General features: G+C 37.8%; 4 protein-coding genes across 5 annotated transcripts; 2 read left to right on the top strand and 2 right to left on the bottom strand.

Annotated features, from left to right (window-relative positions):
* The first annotated feature begins 210 nt into the window (after positions 1-210).
* LOC121750082 lies at positions 211-3,699 on the top strand. Its single transcript, XM_042144537.1, has 4 exons — positions 211-1,126; positions 1,211-1,366; positions 1,907-2,209; positions 2,682-3,699. The coding sequence occupies exons 1-4, from the start codon at positions 758-760 to the stop codon at positions 3,600-3,602; spliced, it is 1,749 nt and encodes a 582-aa protein (XP_042000471.1). The 5' UTR covers positions 211-757; the 3' UTR covers positions 3,603-3,699.
* A 516-nt stretch (positions 3,700-4,215) lies between these two features.
* Positions 4,216-5,930, bottom strand: LOC121750083. Its single transcript, XM_042144538.1, has 4 exons — positions 5,696-5,930; positions 5,519-5,633; positions 5,303-5,417; positions 4,216-5,182 (listed from the first exon to the last, which is right to left on the bottom strand). The coding sequence occupies exons 1-4, from the start codon at positions 5,782-5,784 to the stop codon at positions 4,569-4,571; spliced, it is 933 nt and encodes a 310-aa protein (XP_042000472.1). The 5' UTR covers positions 5,785-5,930; the 3' UTR covers positions 4,216-4,568.
* Positions 5,931-8,865: 2,935 nt separating this feature from the next.
* Positions 8,866-11,553, top strand: LOC121752252 (probable clathrin assembly protein At4g32285). Of its 2 annotated transcripts, XM_042147227.1 has the most exons (3): positions 8,866-9,207; positions 9,426-11,379; positions 11,495-11,553. In XM_042147227.1, the coding sequence occupies exon 2, from the start codon at positions 9,456-9,458 to the stop codon at positions 11,370-11,372; it is 1,917 nt and encodes a 638-aa protein (XP_042003161.1). In that variant the 5' UTR covers positions 8,866-9,207; positions 9,426-9,455; the 3' UTR covers positions 11,373-11,379; positions 11,495-11,553. The 2 variants fall into 2 exon arrangements, with proteins under 2 accessions (XP_042003161.1, XP_042003159.1); XM_042147225.1 differs by having other exon boundaries at positions 9,431-11,553.
* Positions 11,554-13,917: 2,364 nt separating this feature from the next.
* Positions 13,918-15,072, bottom strand: LOC121751442 (auxin-responsive protein IAA28-like). The gene is made up of 4 exons (XM_042146191.1): positions 14,820-15,072; positions 14,505-14,719; positions 14,237-14,324; positions 13,918-14,144 (listed from the first exon to the last, which is right to left on the bottom strand). Exons 1-4 carry the CDS (start codon positions 15,035-15,037, stop codon positions 14,060-14,062), a joined length of 606 nt encoding a protein of 201 aa, XP_042002125.1. The 5' UTR covers positions 15,038-15,072; the 3' UTR covers positions 13,918-14,059.
* Positions 15,073-16,818: the final 1,746 nt, after the last annotated feature.

The raw sequence follows: 16,818 nt of genomic DNA, 5'->3' as shown, positions 1-16,818 counted from the left end.
ATTAGGATAAGATTTCCTATATTATGTATTGGATTTTGTACATACAATTCATCTACGCTAAGCTATATTCTTTTTTGAATAGATTTATTTCACAATACCTGTTAAGCATATTACACGGAATCTACCTAAAAAAATTTTATGTTGTCATACAAATCCAAAATATTGGACTCTCAAAAATATGTATTTTGATACCATACCAACTCTTTTCCCTTTACTACTTCCTTTCAAAAATATGTATTTTGATACCATACCAACTCTTTTCCCTTTACAACTTCCTTTCTTAGAAAGTTAACTAAAAAATTAAATTTCTCTTACTCTAAAGAAAATACGTACATTGTACCGTCAAATACGCGTATCTATATTTACCCGTATTTCACGCCTACACCACGTGCCGAAATTCCTTCCCCCCCGCGTCCACTTGGCGTGACACCATTGGCTCCCCGAAGGATCCCGACAAACTCTGCGCCAAATACAAGTACAACTGTATCTCGACACCCGGCCAACCACCTCACGCCACGTCATACCCTGTTCGTACGACTTTCGACGTGGCGCCTCCTCATTGGCTCCATCGTCGCCTTCAAATTTTGTAAACGGTTGCTCCGCTCTCTTTTTTTCTTCGTAAAATCCCCATTTCCTGAAATAAATAAACATTTCTGTTTCCTTCATTTCCTTAAAAATAAATCGTAGAGAATAAATCAATCAGAGTAATCGACAAATCATTCAATTATTTGTTTTCTAGAGAGAGAAAGAATTCGTGATGGCGGTGAAGATGAGGAAGTGGTCGCCGTGGCCCCCGGCGAGGAAGTTCGCGGTGGCGATGAGGCTAATGAGGCTCGAGGTCATGGCGGAAGACGGCGGCGGCGATGACGAAGACGGCGGCGATGGCGCGGCGGTGCAGAAATTCGTGGCGATCAAAATCAAATGGAAAGGCGAGCCGAAGTTTTTGCCGTTGATGTCGCCGTTTCAGCCCCGGAAAAAAGTCGAGCGGTCGAGCAATCGGGGCATGAAGAAAGGCGGAGGAATAGTTGAATGGGACGAGGATTTGTGGTTCGAGAACACGTGTTGTTTCTCAATTGTCTCGGATAAGAAATTCGGGCCGTGGGAGGTCACCTATAGTGTTATATGCGTAAGTTGTTTGATTATTTATTTCGTGTGTGGTTTGCAAGCTATTGATTAGAATATAAAAAAATGACAATTTTAATTGGAACAGGGGGAGAAGGCAGATTCGAAGGCAAAAATGGCGGTGATCGGAGGAGTTTCGATTAACATAACTGAAATAGTTTCGAAAATGGAGAGTTCTTCCATTGAGGAGAAGCTTCATCTAAATTTGCAAATTGATGGAATTGCTAGAGAAGCTGCCCTCACGGTAAACATCGTTTAATAGTGAAATTTCATGATTTTTTTGGTAATTTATCATATTTTATTGATCGAGTTATCTAAAAACGTGCGTATTAAGTAATGTTGCGGCCACAAATATGTAATGATCAATTTTGTTGTCATTTAACTAACAATTTGGTGAAGAATTTAATGTAAATAATGGAAATGAGCCAAACTTGTGTTGCATGTGAACATGGTGTACTACTAGATATAAAAATTTTGGTTTGATGGAATTGATTATGATACTTATTAATAGGAGTAATTTTTAATATAAAATAAAATAATTGGTTGATTAGACCACTTGTTTTGAATGCTTAAGAAATTATTTTAAATTGGGTGAGCAGTTAACTAGTCTTTGTTATGAACACTTTAGAAATATCCACCAGTTTAGATTTTGTTACACGAGTACTAACATCCTAGTTTGAAAAGGTGTGGAATTATTAAATGATCTGAGTTATTACCTACCTAGCTAGATGAGATTAGATATTTCACTAAAATTGTAATTACTGTAATATTATCCATGTGTTAGATGGTGTTCAAATGTGTTGAAATCAGAGAATCCCATAATTCGGCAGCACCAAGCCGATCGAAATCCATCGATTCGAAATGCTCATCGGTGGATGAGATAAGAGACAAGTCAAGGAGGAGATCATTGAGCCTAGAAGAGGCATGTTTGGACGAGCCGGGTGTGCCGGAATCGAGGACCTTGGAGCCCGACAAAAAAGACCGATGGTTTAGTTGGAAGAGCCGACGATTTAGTTTCAAACGAGCTAAGACTAAAGAGGAGACCAGGGTTCAATCAGCTAGCCTTTCTTCAACAAACTCATTGCAGGTTTAATATTTCTATACTTTCTTCTAAGTTTTCATTATTAAAAATGTTGTAGTTTGTTGACATTCAAATAGATTTATGTGTCTTAGTGTATTTGAGTTTAAAAAAATCAAAATTTTGTGTATGACTTGGTAAAAATATCGTAGACTTCTTGTCTGATCTTGATCTTGTTTCACTTGATATTATATAATTTGTTTGATTAAATCCACATTGTCTGATTTTGACCTTTTCTATGTAAGAGTATTGACTTTTAAGCAAATGAACAGTGTGTGGTCTCAAAATAGTATTTTATCCATCGTATTTTAAGTCAAAGCGACCATTTCTTATTCAACACATAGTGTGTTAAATGAACAGATAATAAAATAAAGAAAATAGTATTTTTTTCAGAAATATGTCATTGTAGTGGGATGAAAGAATATTAATTGAATGTACTTTTCTTGGTTTGAATTTTAACTTGCATATATTTTTTTTCCAGAAAGAAGATGGCAGTTCAGAAACAGCAAACAAAGACAAAGCAGTTTGTAAATGGGAAGACAAGGAGTTGATGAGCAGAGATGGTCAAGCACAGCTCAAGGCTTCGTTTTTCTTCGCCTCGTTTGACCAACGGAGCGACAAGGCGGCCGGGGCGAGCGCCTGCACAGCCCTAGTGGCCGTGATATCCCACTGGCTCCACTCGAACCCGAACGCCATGCCAGGGCGGTTGGAGCTGGACGACCTCATAATGCAGGGCTCGTCAGAGTGGCGGAATCTGTGCGAGAACGCCGCCTATGTCAAGGACTTTCCCAACAAGCACTTCGACCTCGAGACCGTCCTCAGGGCCGACATCCGACCGGTGTCCATCTCCCGCAATGAGTCGTTCGTTGGGTTCTTCGGGGCCGAGACGTTTGACTCGCTGAAGGGGGCCATGTCGTTCGATGTCTTATGGGACGAGATCCGCGGCGACACGGCGCCGAGGATATACATCGTGAGCTGGAACGACCATTTCTTCGTGCTGAAAGTCGAGGCAGACGCGTATTACATCATCGACACGCTGGGGGAGCGGCTCTATGAGGGGTGCAACCAAGCATACATGATAAGGTTCGATGAAAAGGCTGTGATTCAGGTGCATAAGCCGGCGGCCAAAACAGCGGAGAGCAAGCAAAGCATGGGCAAAGTCGAGGTGATATGCAGTGGGAAAGAATGTTGCAGAGAGTTCATAAAGAGATTTCTCGCAGCCATACCGTTGACGGAGCTCGAGGAGGAGGAGAAGAAGAGCACCGTCTCTTACTTTTGTCTCCATCAACGGCTGCAGATAGAGTTCAACTACAGCTGCTTGATCTCTCCCACCTCATCCTCCTCGACGCCGTCTCCCCTGTCTTCCCTAACCACATCGGCATCGTCTCCTTTCTCCGATTGACTGTAAATCCATGTTTACAATAAAACATACTCATGTAATACTCATCAAGAGAGCAATAAAGGAGTCATGTCTTAAAGTTTGAAGACGATTTGTTCAATCGAACATCGATAGAAGCCGAGCAGTCACTAGCAAAAAAAGATGCTATGGACCTACAAACTCATAACCAGTGCTGCAAAAGCTATAGACAAAGTGACAGACTTTAAATGATGGCAAATACAACCTTTTTCTCTAGTGGAACTCGAAAAGGGTCGTTTTAGTCCCTCCGGGAACATCCAAAGAGCGATAGGGTCAAAGGATTACGACCTATCGCTCTCTCATTCCCAAATAAAATGATAAACAAGAACAATGATTAGTAAATTTCGTGGACAGGAGGCCCACAATGTATCCACTTCTGTCAACATGATCCACACAAAATAATGAAAGCATGATTTATAATCACTCATATAAGTGAAAATGAGGATAATGGAAATGCTATCCATTCTTTCAAAAGCCACTTCATAACCTAATAAAGCATAATTTAGAATATAAATGCAATGTTGACTAAACTCGGCTCTTAATGAAACGAATGGAATGTCTTAGGCTCTTCGTGTAGCCTGCTTATAAAAGATGTCCATTCAAGGCAGAGCAAAAAAGTATTGGAGATTCTGCACTTCATTAGTCATATAAGTTACAAAATCGAGCTTTTTTGGCAAATCTACAAGCTTTTCTATGCCAGCTGACAGAAACTAACAATCAATCTGAGTGAATCCCTCTAATTAGAAATAACTATGAACGCAGTTATAACTATGACACGTATTTTGATGCACAAACTAACAACCTAGAGTGTACCTGATGAACGCAGATATATAGTTACAAAAGCATCGGAGATCATCATCTACAAAAAGGTATGATAATAGCAAACCATTCCCATGGTAAAATGTCAGCATATTATTCTCCATCAAACAAGCCTGCTTGACTGATCGTGGTTCAATCCTTGAGATGGCTCCTATTGCCATATTGCACTCGTAGAGGACAACTATTCTCAATATTAGCATGGGGAGCTACTAGAGAACCCAGCCGCAATGTTAAGTCGCAGTCGGCCTGCTGCTCTATTTCTTCATGATTGGATGGACAACGAGCGTCCAAAGTTTGGGCGGGAGAACTTAGTTGGGGACCAATTTTATCACTATCCACGAGTTGGGGATTGGGAAAAGAAGCTCTCGAAGGCTCAAGATCATCACCATAGTGCAAAGGAAACACATGCCAAGGGTTCAACGAATTAGAAGCTTGGTCATCACCCAGAACAAAATTGTTGGGCAGCATGACAGTTTTTTTGACATGACTGGGATTTCTTGCTTGAAAACTACAACCGTGACTCTTGATGCACGAAGGTGAGGAATTCTTGGCGGCGAGTGTTGAGTAGCGTGGGCAATGGAGGATGAGAGGGCTAATCTTAGCAAATTTCCTATAAATCTCAAAGCTCAAATTGCTGTGAGAAACAAAACCACCCTCTACATTATCCGGCCTTAGGTAGCATCTAGGCGAATCGTTACGTTGGCTTCTTGATGATCTCCTAGGAGTGCAACCCAAATGCAATGCAGCTAGTCATAATAGAGACAAACAAATATATGAGTACATTTTTAGCAAGATTTCTCGAATACCCAAGTTAAGATCTACAAAATCACCATACATAGAAAGAGAATGTTAGTTAGCACACACACCTTCAATACAAGAGTGCAAGAATTCTCCAGTTTCAGAGGTCTCATCTCTTCTGATTATGGTGTTAATGGCCTCATTTACTCTTTCCCAAAGTGTTTCAAGATCAGAATACTCAGCCTATCCAAAGATCAAAAAATGAAGTGGGAGCATAATATAAAAGAAATACTATTAAATATGGATGAAATTAAGGGAGTTTTTCAGCTAAGCCATAAACCTACCTTAGAGTTTGCTTTAGAATACATGATTTCTTCAGCTTTCAACACAACAATGGGGAGTTTTTCTTGCCACTCCCTATTCTTCTTAGTAGCTAAACAATGGACCTCATTCACAATCCTACAAAAACACATCCCACTTCAAGAACACCTCCAAAACACACACACACAGAGTGAAAGTACCTGAAAATTTCTTGAATGAGAGAGCCCCTGATGGGGTGGTGCCTATCACTGTGCCAAGCCCTTCTCACACACTCATAGGGTCTTGGCATCCTTCCAGGGAATCAAGAGAGACAAAGATGAGTTGTTGATGATGATGGTGAGGAGAAAACACCTACAAAAAGAGGGGTTTCTTTTGCTGCATTTGGGGAAGAGAAAATGGATGCATTTAGATAGGTGGAGAAAAAAAACACTGGGTTCAAAGAGTGACCCACCCCACCACCCCCAAAATATTGTAAAATTAAAAAATAAAAGTTGATGGAGATATTCTGGCCAAGGACCCTTTTTTATTCATTTGTTTGGCATGAAAATTGAATCTTTTTATCATGAGTTTTATATAAAGTTTTAGATAACCATTAATTTGGAAGAAGTGAAGCAGTGGTGTGTGTCCCCCACCCACAGAGTCAGATGCCAGCTTCCCCGTATCTCACCCTAAACCAAAGCATCATGCTCTCGGATTAGTTGGTGAAATTCGAACTCATGATATTTCTTCGTTTGGATGAATGCATATTTTTGTTGGTGATATTCAAACTTGTGATATTTCTTTGGTTAAAAAAATGAATTACTGGGGTGAAGATTTTTTTTAAAAAAATTGGTTAGTAGTACAAAAGATATGAGACGACACGTGTTACCCGGAGGAGCACTACTTCCCTACGCTGTTGAGCATGGTGGACCTGCGGGGGTGCACGCCCTGCACCCTCACGCACGTGGACTGGAGGGGGGCATCCGCGGACCTACGTGGCGGATGAGGTGGGCCCCGAGCTGATCAGGGCCCTTCGCAGGAGTAGGCCCAGATACGGTGACGAGGAAGTGAGATCGGACGGCTCTAATTCGTCTGTGACGGTTGTGGTGGAGAGGAGGAGGAGGCACGATCCGTTTCTGTTTGCGAGGAAGTTCTCGCCCGGTGCACTGCACCGATTGTTGGAGATTGCGAACGATGTTATTTTTAAAGATTGATTTTTGTTTTTTTTGTAATGATGATATAGTAATAAAGTGTAGGAGAATATAAAGTACAGTGTGAAATGAAGTGAATGAAGCGAAAAGGCGGGAAAAACCCGTGCTTTTGTTTCCAACCAATCTTTCCCTCTCCATTCTCTCAAATTTTGCTAGATTGATTCTTTTTGGCCATTTAGTGGGGATAGTTTTATGTTAAAGAAATTGTACTTTAGAAAAAGGGGTTAAAGTGTTTATGAATTATGATTATAGAAGGTTAATACTACTACTACTTTAGAAATAGGGGTTAAATCTTTGACTATGTATAGAAATTAAAATTTGTTTCGAGATAGAAAGTTGGGTTTCATAAGTTTTGTTTGATTGGGCCAATGAAAAGTTATGGTAAGAATAATATCTGAATATAATGTCTAGAACCAAGATATGGGCCGTTGTTAAAGATGGTCCATGATTTAATAACTACATTTCGAAATACATATGCTTGATTAGTTAATCATAATTAATATGAAGTTTAAAAACTCAACTAAATGTAAAAGAAGCCCGATTGCCTTTTACTCTAAAATAAATCTAAATTAATTTGAAGGTTCTAATCTTAACATGGGAGTTTTAATGCGGTTTTCCTTTAACTTAGGCAGAAGTTTTTTGTGGGTATAGTGCAATAACTCCATGTAGTCATAAATTATAGCATCGTTTTTAACCACTAAATAAATTCTATATGTGTGTATTCGTTGCGATCGAAACTACATTTTTCTAATGAATACTAATCAATTGAAAAGATATTTTTGCCTAATAAAAATTCATGGGTTCAATCTTAAAACCAATTGTAGGTAGAAGGAGTGGCACATGAGATTTATATACTAGTTTCAATTTTCTCTTGACACGATGTCAGACAATTATATGTTATTAGAAGTAGTACTTAGAGCACCCACAATGGGGCCCCCGATGGCGTCCATCGTCCTCGGGCGCGGACGATGGCACGCATTTTACTTAAAAAATGCATTTGCCAGGGTTCAAATCCGGGTCTATTGCTTGGAAGGCAATAATCCTGACCATTGGGCTACACACACTAGTTGAGATATCTTGAAAACTAAATTGTTTTATACATTTATTAAGATGAAAATGTGATAAAAATTAATTTTTATAAAATGTATGTAATTTTTATAACATGAATTTTTCTAATTTTAAATTCAATTACATTACTAATAATGTGACTCTACTCTTGACTAACTCATAAGCATATGAACATTAATTTTTATAAATGTATTAACATTAATTTTTATAAATGAAATGGAGTTTTTTCTCAATTTTTGTAGTTATTTAAATATTCAAATAAAAGAAAATGCATAGGGCGCGCTTTATGACGCTCCACTGCAGGTGGTGGTAGGAGGATAAAACTGATGACGTGGCGCGTCATAGGACGCCCCACTGCTAATGGTCCTAGTTGTTTTGCATTAGATTAAATAAAAATTAATGAATCAACCCTTAAATGTCATATCATCGACGACGACGTGACATATTATCCAAAATTTACATGGTCAAATATCTACAATATTAATGATAATAATTTCAAAATATATATTATCAAAATATGATAGTGATAAATATATATAATTGTATATATAATCAAACTTTTTTTTTTAATATTTTACATTGAAAATCGTTTTATAAACATTATTAATTTAAAATAAATTTCATACTAATCATCTTGCAACAGTTCAAAAAAAAACTTAACATTTGTATATTAGAGCAAAAATAATATTTTATTAAGAAATTTTTTATAATTAATTCGAATCAAGCTCAAAATCATATTACGATTCGACATAATTTTTCTATATAATTTCTTTCTTATTGCTATATATAATACAATAAATATTAAAATTAATTTTTAATTAAATTCACTTAAATTTAAAAGTTTAAGAATATAATGTAGTACAATTTATATACATTTATATGTTGTTATACAATTAATATACCAATATCGTAGTAGGAAAGTTAACAATACTACAGTATAATCTTAGGTAAACAATAGATTACATAAAATTTTCCATTAACAAATTCAACAAATCTTGTATTAAAATATGTAGATCTACTGTAAAAAATATTGACCATACTTGAAATTAATTATAATTAAATTACCTTAATTTACAAAATTATTTCTAAAAATAAACAACACATCCAGAATTAAAGTTGTAGACGAGAGCGAGACAACCGAGCAGCAACTCACACCAACTGTACCACCGCCTCCTTCAATATATATTTTCCGATCATAATCGACGGCCGTGATTCTCCCGGATCTCACCGCACCATTTCAATCCACCTTTCTATTCTCCTTTTTCATTTTCTTTTTCTTTTTCCTATTTTTTATTGTGTTTACCCTCCATTCCGTTTTCATACCTCTCTCTCTCCCCAAGTTCGCAGCAAATCTAGAGAGAGAATCGTCGCATCCTACACCACATACCCCCGATTTCACACATCACACACTCTACTGCAGCTCCAGCGCCTCCAGTTCCTCAATTTTCAGGAAGGTGAATGAATTGAAGGCTCCATTTGTTTGATTTTTGTAATTTAATCGCCGGAAGTTTGTGTTTTCGTTGAAATGGAGCTGACTGTTACTTTTTATATATTTTTTTGATTGAAATTGGTTGGTTAAGTTGTTGGAATTTTGTGATTCTTAGCTGAATCGAGTGTACCGAGTGATGTAGGGTATGATTTTGCGTTGAATTTGTGTTTTTGGTGTTGTTAGCGTAGGGTATAGACGAGATCGGGTAGAGCGATGGCGCCGAGCACGATTCGGAAAGCGATCGGGGCGGTGAAGGATCAGACCAGTATCGGGATCGCTAAGGTCGCGAGCAACATGGCGCCGGAGTTGGAGGTCGCCATAGTCAAAGCCACCAGCCACGACGACGATCCGGCGTCGGAGAAGTATTTGAGGGAGATTCTCCAGTTGACCTCGTTTTCCCAAGGGTATGTTAGCGCCTGTGTAGTCGCTGTGTCTAGAAGGTTGGGGAAAACGCGTGATTGGATTGTGGCTCTCAAGTGTTTGATGCTTATTCATCGATTGCTCAATGAAGGAGATGCTGTCTTCCAGCAGGAAATCATGTTTGCTACTAGAAGGGGGACTAGGTTGTTGAATATGTCTGATTTTCGTGATGAGGCGCACTCGAGTTCTTGGGATCATTCGGCTTTTGTGAGGACTTATGCGCTTTACTTGGATCAGAGGCTGGAGATGATGATTTATGAGCGGAAACAGAGTGGGAATGGTGGTGAGATTGAGAGATCTGGGGCCAGAGATGATAGGTATAACTATAGATCACCACCGGGATCAAACAGGGGTAATGGATATGAGTATAGTCACGAGTATCGGGAGGAGCCCTATGGGATGCGCAGATCTAGGTCGTCTGGTGATGTGAGAGAGTCGACACAGGCGAAGAAAGATGCTACTCCTCTTAGGGAGATGGCGCCCGAGAGGATCTTTGGGAAGATGAGTCATTTGCAGAGGCTGTTGGATCGGTTTTTGTCTTGCCGGCCTACGGGTTTGGCAAAGAATGAGAGGATGATTCTGGTTGCAATGTATACTATTGTTAAGGAGAGCTTCAAGCTGTATGCTGATATCTGTGAGGTTTTGGCTGTCCTTCTTGACAAGTTCTTTGATATGGAGTATCAAGATTGTGTCAAGGCATTTGATGCTTATGCTAGCTCAGCAAAGCAGATAGACGAATTGATCGGAGTCTATAACTGGTGCAAGGACATTGGTGTGTCGAGGTCTTCTGAGTTTCCAGAAGTTCAGAAAATTACTGGAAAATTGTTGGAGACTTTGGAGGAATTTGTGAGGGACAGGGCTAAGGTGACGAAGAGCCCAGAGAGGAAGGTGGAGGCACTACCAGCTCCTCCTGTGGAGGAAGAGCCGGTGCAAGAGACTAAGGCGCTGCCGCCTCCTGAGGACCATACCCCCGCACCACAACCTGAGCCTGAGCCTCCTAAGCCTGCCATTCAAGGTGATCTGCTGGATCTAAGGGATGAGGGAGTGACTGCTGATGATCAGGGTAATAAGTTTGCTCTGGCACTGTTTGCTGCACCGGTGGCCAACAACGGGAATGGCTCGTGGGAAGCATTCCATTCGAATGGGGAATCGGAGGTGACTTCCGCCTGGCAAAATCCAGCTGCAGAGTCGGGCAAGGCTGATTGGGAATTGGCTCTTGTCGAAACTGCTAGCCATTTGTCTCAGCAAAAGGCTTCAATGGGCGGTGGACTTGATCCGTTGCTGTTGAATGGCATGTATGATCAGGGAATGGTTAAGCAGCATGTGAGCACTTCTCACTTGAGTGGTGGCAGTTCCAGCAGTGTTGCGCTGCCAGGTCCTGGAGCAAGTAAAACACCAGTCCTGGCACTCCCTGCGCCCGATGGAACAGTCCAGACCGTGGGACAGGATCCATTTGCTGCGTCTTTAAGCATTGCGCCTCCTTCATACGTGCAGATGGCCGACATGGAGAAGAAGCAGCAACTGCTGGTGCAGGAGCAGATGGTGTGGCAGCAGTATCACAGAGACGGGATGCAAGGCCAGATGAGCCTGGCCAAGATCGGTGCAGGCGGATATCATGCTCCCGGCGTACAGCCTCCAATGCCGTATGGTATGCCACCAGTGAACGGAGTCGGAGTGCCACCTGCTGGTTACTACTATGCACCCTACTGATTTCTTGGTAAATTTTTCTATACGTTAGATTTTAAATCTTGTGATATTCAATGTATTTGAGGTGATTTTGCTGGCATTTGTGCATTTCTGTTTTGTAATATTATTTTTATTTGGGATTGCAGGTGCTTGTTCTAGAACAACTAATCCTATTCTTTTCTTTCTAATATGATAATTTTGTGTATCTAGATGTTGGATGAGGCTTATTTCTGCTTGTAGGGCTACTAATATTGTTTAGAACCATTTGCATCTGACATCACTTGCAAGTTTGTCTGTCTTGAGTGGATTTTGGTTGTTTAGTAACCAAGTGTGCTAAATCCAAATCTGGGTATGGAATATTAGGGGTTTCTAGATAAATTTTCATTCATGTAGATTCTCTCATTTCTGGAAGGCAAGCATCTAAAGAATCGAGCTAAGTTGAAGATATATGATCTCGTCATGACTCTATACTTCTTTTCTGGTTATCAGACTAATCTTTATTTATGCTTCATGTCTGGTCTTACTCATTGGATTTATTTTACTAGCTTCAGAATCATTTTTCCTTTCATATTTTACCAATCTTGTTGTAAATTGATTTCTGCATCAGAGTTGACTAGATTCACAAAAGTTGGATTACCTTATCTTGAGGTGAAAATTTGGAAATAATGGAAAATTGGAAATTGATTTGAGAAAAAGGTGGTGGTAGTAGTTGCTTCCAGGTTGGAGTTGTAGAGTGCAACATCGTTGTCGTTGAGTTGAATTGGTGAATTTAATTTTGGTGAGAGGCTGAGTCTGTTTTGGTGGAATTAATTTTGACGTGTGGGCTGTTTGCTAGTCAACATTTAGGTTAGTATGATTATTGATCAAGTCATCAAACTGTGAGAGGAATTGCCTTTCTCGCACAAACTAGTGAATATTAAAGGAAGGGCATTGAGCACTACCAATTGTTGGGAGCGCAGTTGGGAGTGTGAAACTATTTCGAACCCTGCCATTCGTTGATAGACTTTTGGTCTTAATCCGCAACTCAGTCGAGCAAGATTAGTTGGGTTTGGTATACGTGTGGTCAAACAAAAAAAAGGCATTGAGCACTAGCTGGTGGGCTCAAACGCCAAAACACGCTTTGCAGGCTCAAGCATTCCTACTGCGCCCTTAGAGAATGTCTATCGGTGCTCTTGCGCAAGGACACGTCCGTGCCGTCCACAAGAGCAGACCCCTGCTCGCCGCTGTGCTCTTGCTGACGGCATGGCCGTGCCTGATGCATAGAGCACGTCCGTGCCAACGGCAAGAGCACGAGCAGACGACGTGACATGCTCTGGTTGACCGTTGGTTTATTATTTTTTATTATTATTTTTTTAAAAAAATATGAAAAGCTCAGATTTAATAAAAAAAATATTTTCACACTTCCTAATAAAATATATCCAGTTTTTCCACACTTTTAATTTATTTGTTCATTTTTTACCTCAAAATTCATACTTTCATCTATAAATATTCTCATGTCAGACACAAAAAAAAGACATTATACCAAACAACTCTCTCAATCTCAATTTTAGGATTTTAATTATGTAATTTTTAATTTTTAGGATTCTAATTATGTAATTTTAAATTTTTTTAGTAATTTGTAATGATATCGGGTATTTTTAATGCATTCTAATATTGTGAATATATTTTTAGTAATTGAAGTATTTAAATTGAATAATGGAATGGTGGGACCCTTGAGCATGCTTTTGCGGAAGAGCATGGATGTGGGTGTTGTGCTCTTGTCAAAGAACATGAAATAAAAAAAAAATAAAAGTGGGTTCAGACTCACTTCGATACTTTTTGACAAGAATATGGATGATGATGCTCTTAGCCTCCTTTCCAAATCCCAATTACAGGGCACCACACGGGATTAGCCTTCTACTGACATGGTATCACATGACACTATTTTAAATTTTATTGAATCAAGAGATTGGATTAAAAAAATATTTTATATTTTGTTGAATCAACAAATTGAATTAAAAAAAAAAAATTGCCAAATGACTATGACACTCCAATGTCGATCATATGGATCCATGCTGTTCACGTAGATCATAGACGATTCGCACAGTAATACTCAAAATTAGGTGAAGATTGTAAATGTTTAATTTCTTATAAAGCCCTAAGCTATTTTCTATCTTCCACTTGGGCCTATAACTTCAAAAATAAATGACAATTTGTCCATTTATAAATTATTAGTATTATACATGCAAATGTGCCTTATCAAACTATACAATATCTCTTGTTAGTATCATCCTCGTTGTTAGGAAGAATGCGGAAAAAAATATTTGTAGGAATTTGAAAGTATATTTATTAGTTAGTATATGTTAAAACCAGCATCATGCACTAATCTAATTTAAAACTATTTATAGTATAAAGTAGTAATTGTTTATTAAATTTTTTTCTCAAACCAATCTTGTGCACTCATTTCTCTTCAGTTCTTTAATTTTAGCCATGTGTATCCTCTAACCTCTGTCAATTGGTCTATACACGTGTCAGTTTACTGAGGGCTAAATTAACTGATTACGGACCAATAAATTGAAGTTCGATTCAATTCCTTCATAATCTATGGATGTGGCTTGTAATTACACAATTCTTAAATACAATTTCTTTACGCTTGTACAGTTGAATTCTTAAATACAATTTTTTTGATGAAATACTTCACAAATACAATTACAAATACACATCGTATGGTATTAATTTCTAGACAACAATAATCGAAAGCCCATTTTGCTGTCATTCTTTAGTATCTCGACACGTCTAACAGATTCAACAAATTCCCTGCAATTAATATTAAAAAAAAATTAAGTATGTTGTTGTAAGAAAATTTATGAAAATTATAGTATTAACTAGTACACTAATTATATACTCACTCCCAGGCCAAATCTCCAACTAACATCCAATCTCCCTTTTTGTCCAAGTACAATAAAGTGTACTCTTCCCTACTCTCAATTTTACTATCTGCATATTTGTACACAAGAAAACTGTCAAATCGCACGAAAACACATTATAACCAACTAACAAAATTCCACCACAATCCCAAATTTGACATTTGGTGACCAAAATTCATAGCAATGTTGACATTGCCACGGATTTTGAGTGAAAAACGACGGTTGGTAGAAAAGAAATATCAAGACATACATTTAGCAAACATATCCATCAATGTGTTTGTTAAATCGTGATAGGATTCGAAATCCCTAATATCAACTTTTCGCCCTATGGCGATGCCCTCCATCTTCACCTTCACGTGCATCGACTTTCTCTCAACTTGCTCTGTCACTATCAAGTGTGACCGACGGTGATGGGGCGGCGAGTACGTCGGTGGCCACCCCTCGAATCTTCGGTGACCACTATCACTACTCATAAAAAGAAGAAAAAAGAGAGAGGGGTAAATATCAAAATTATTTTATTTAAAGATATGCATCACTTAGCTCGGTTACAAAATATTAGCCTTACTCGTGGGATTTCCTATACTTTGGAGGGCGGCCGATGCTGTCCTCCATCTCTGCAACGCCACTCCATGAGAGCAACGATAAAGTCGTACCCCCAACTCCGGTGGCGCTTTGATCTTCGAGAAACAACCGTTTCTGTCTATATTCCTTGTTGTTTCTGGTCTTGAATCCATTATTATTCGCGTTGTGGTTGGAAAGAGCAAGTCCGAGTTCAAGTTCCATCAATGCCTTTCGATTGTACAACTAATCAAATAGAATGAAATATAGATCTAAGTTTCACAATTTCGATTTGAATGTTATGCTCTATATATATAGTAATATAGGATACATGTCACGCATTACTTTTAATTTCTAAGTAAACCCTAGATCGAAAGAGAGCTAAATATGGTGGGGTTGGAAACATAAATAAAAATGATGGAGGGACATAATAACAATAAAGTTTTTGGTAGGCCAAAAGAGGGGTAGTGATTCGACAATTGAGAAATAATTATGTTCTAGGGAGTAGTATTTAAGAACATGTTTGGCTTTTTTCATATTTCCTATTCTAAATCGTATTCTTTATGTTAAATAATTGGTAGTACTATATTTTATCACTAAAAAATGAAAATTACTACTAATATTTTGTATAATATAATGTATTTAATTATATATGTTTTTAATGTTTTCTATAATTATATACGTACCACATTGTTTAAATAAATTAGTCCTACTATTTATCTATATATATAGCTTAGCAATTCAACTCAAGATTTATTAAAGCATTAGCAATCATTAGAATAAATCAATTACAGTATGAAATTTCAAAAATAAGAATTAAAGTGATCTCGTGGTGGCAGAACGACAAAGTAGTCCCAGTTATCCAAAAACACATGCACATATGACATATACATACAAAACATATTGATCCCATATATTCTAGGTTTAGTCTAATCCATACTCCAATCAATATATTGCACGTACATAAAAACCCTAGTGGAAAAGGTTGAATTTTCTAAATTGTTAATTCAGGATCTCGAAAAGACAATTTTCTGGCGATTTGAACTAGTGATGTGGCTATAAGAGGGTAGGGGCTTCAAACTCATTTATTTTCATGATATACTGCAATTTAGTTGGTAAAACGTTTCTCCTTTATCTATTAGGTCGGTGGTTTGAATCATCACAAGCTCAATGAAAAACCACTATTGACCATATTAAAAATACCTCCTTATTTTCTTTATGGTTAAATTTATTGAAATTGCTGAAAGAAAGAGAGAACGAAGAACTTGACCGGAAAAGATGAGTTAGAAAATAGGTTTAATGAGAGAGATCTTAAATCAACATTTTTCTTGCATCCGCACCTGATTCACACTAACTACCTTGATGAATTTAACAAATTTTAAAGAAATTTTTGAAGCTTAGTTTGATATGTCCACAATTTTTGAAATATATTAGATTATGTACTACATACATTTAATAATTTGAGCAACTATCTAAATGAAAGGGTCCAAGTGATGTTGTCTATTCATAGACATGGATAGGGTTTGGGAGGTCCCAATAATCCTAGAAATTACAAGTTGATGTAATGAGTGTGGCCATATTCAAATTATTTATCATCTTCTTGCAAGACACATATATATGTTTACATTTTTGAATTATTGATGGATTTTATCATAAAAAATCGTATGATTTTGAAAACCAACTTGGTCCTATATAGGTTAGATATTTTGGTGTTATGAATTTTCTTTCATCCATCGAGTCTCATATTTAGTGTCGACATACAATTAGTGAACTGGTCTTCTTTTGCTTCTGATTATCTAATATTATCGTTTCGCTAAAAAGTGAAGCATTTTTTTTCACCCTTTTTCTCCATTTAATGAAACTATTCACTTGAGCATTAGCAAAAGACGTTTTTGTACACGAATAAAGAAATTAAAAAGTATAAATTTAATAGTATTATGTTTTTAAACCATACAAGATTGATTAGAATTTAAACAAATTTCATAATTTAAATTACTATTATCTTC

The sequence above is a fragment of the Salvia splendens genome, chromosome 10 (genome assembly GCF_004379255.2).
Source record: "Salvia splendens isolate huo1 chromosome 10, SspV2, whole genome shotgun sequence".
NCBI classification, from domain to species: Eukaryota; Viridiplantae; Streptophyta; class Magnoliopsida; order Lamiales; family Lamiaceae; genus Salvia; species Salvia splendens.
The sequence above is the reverse complement of the archived record's forward strand: the minus strand, read 5'-3'. Positions and strand labels throughout refer to the sequence as shown.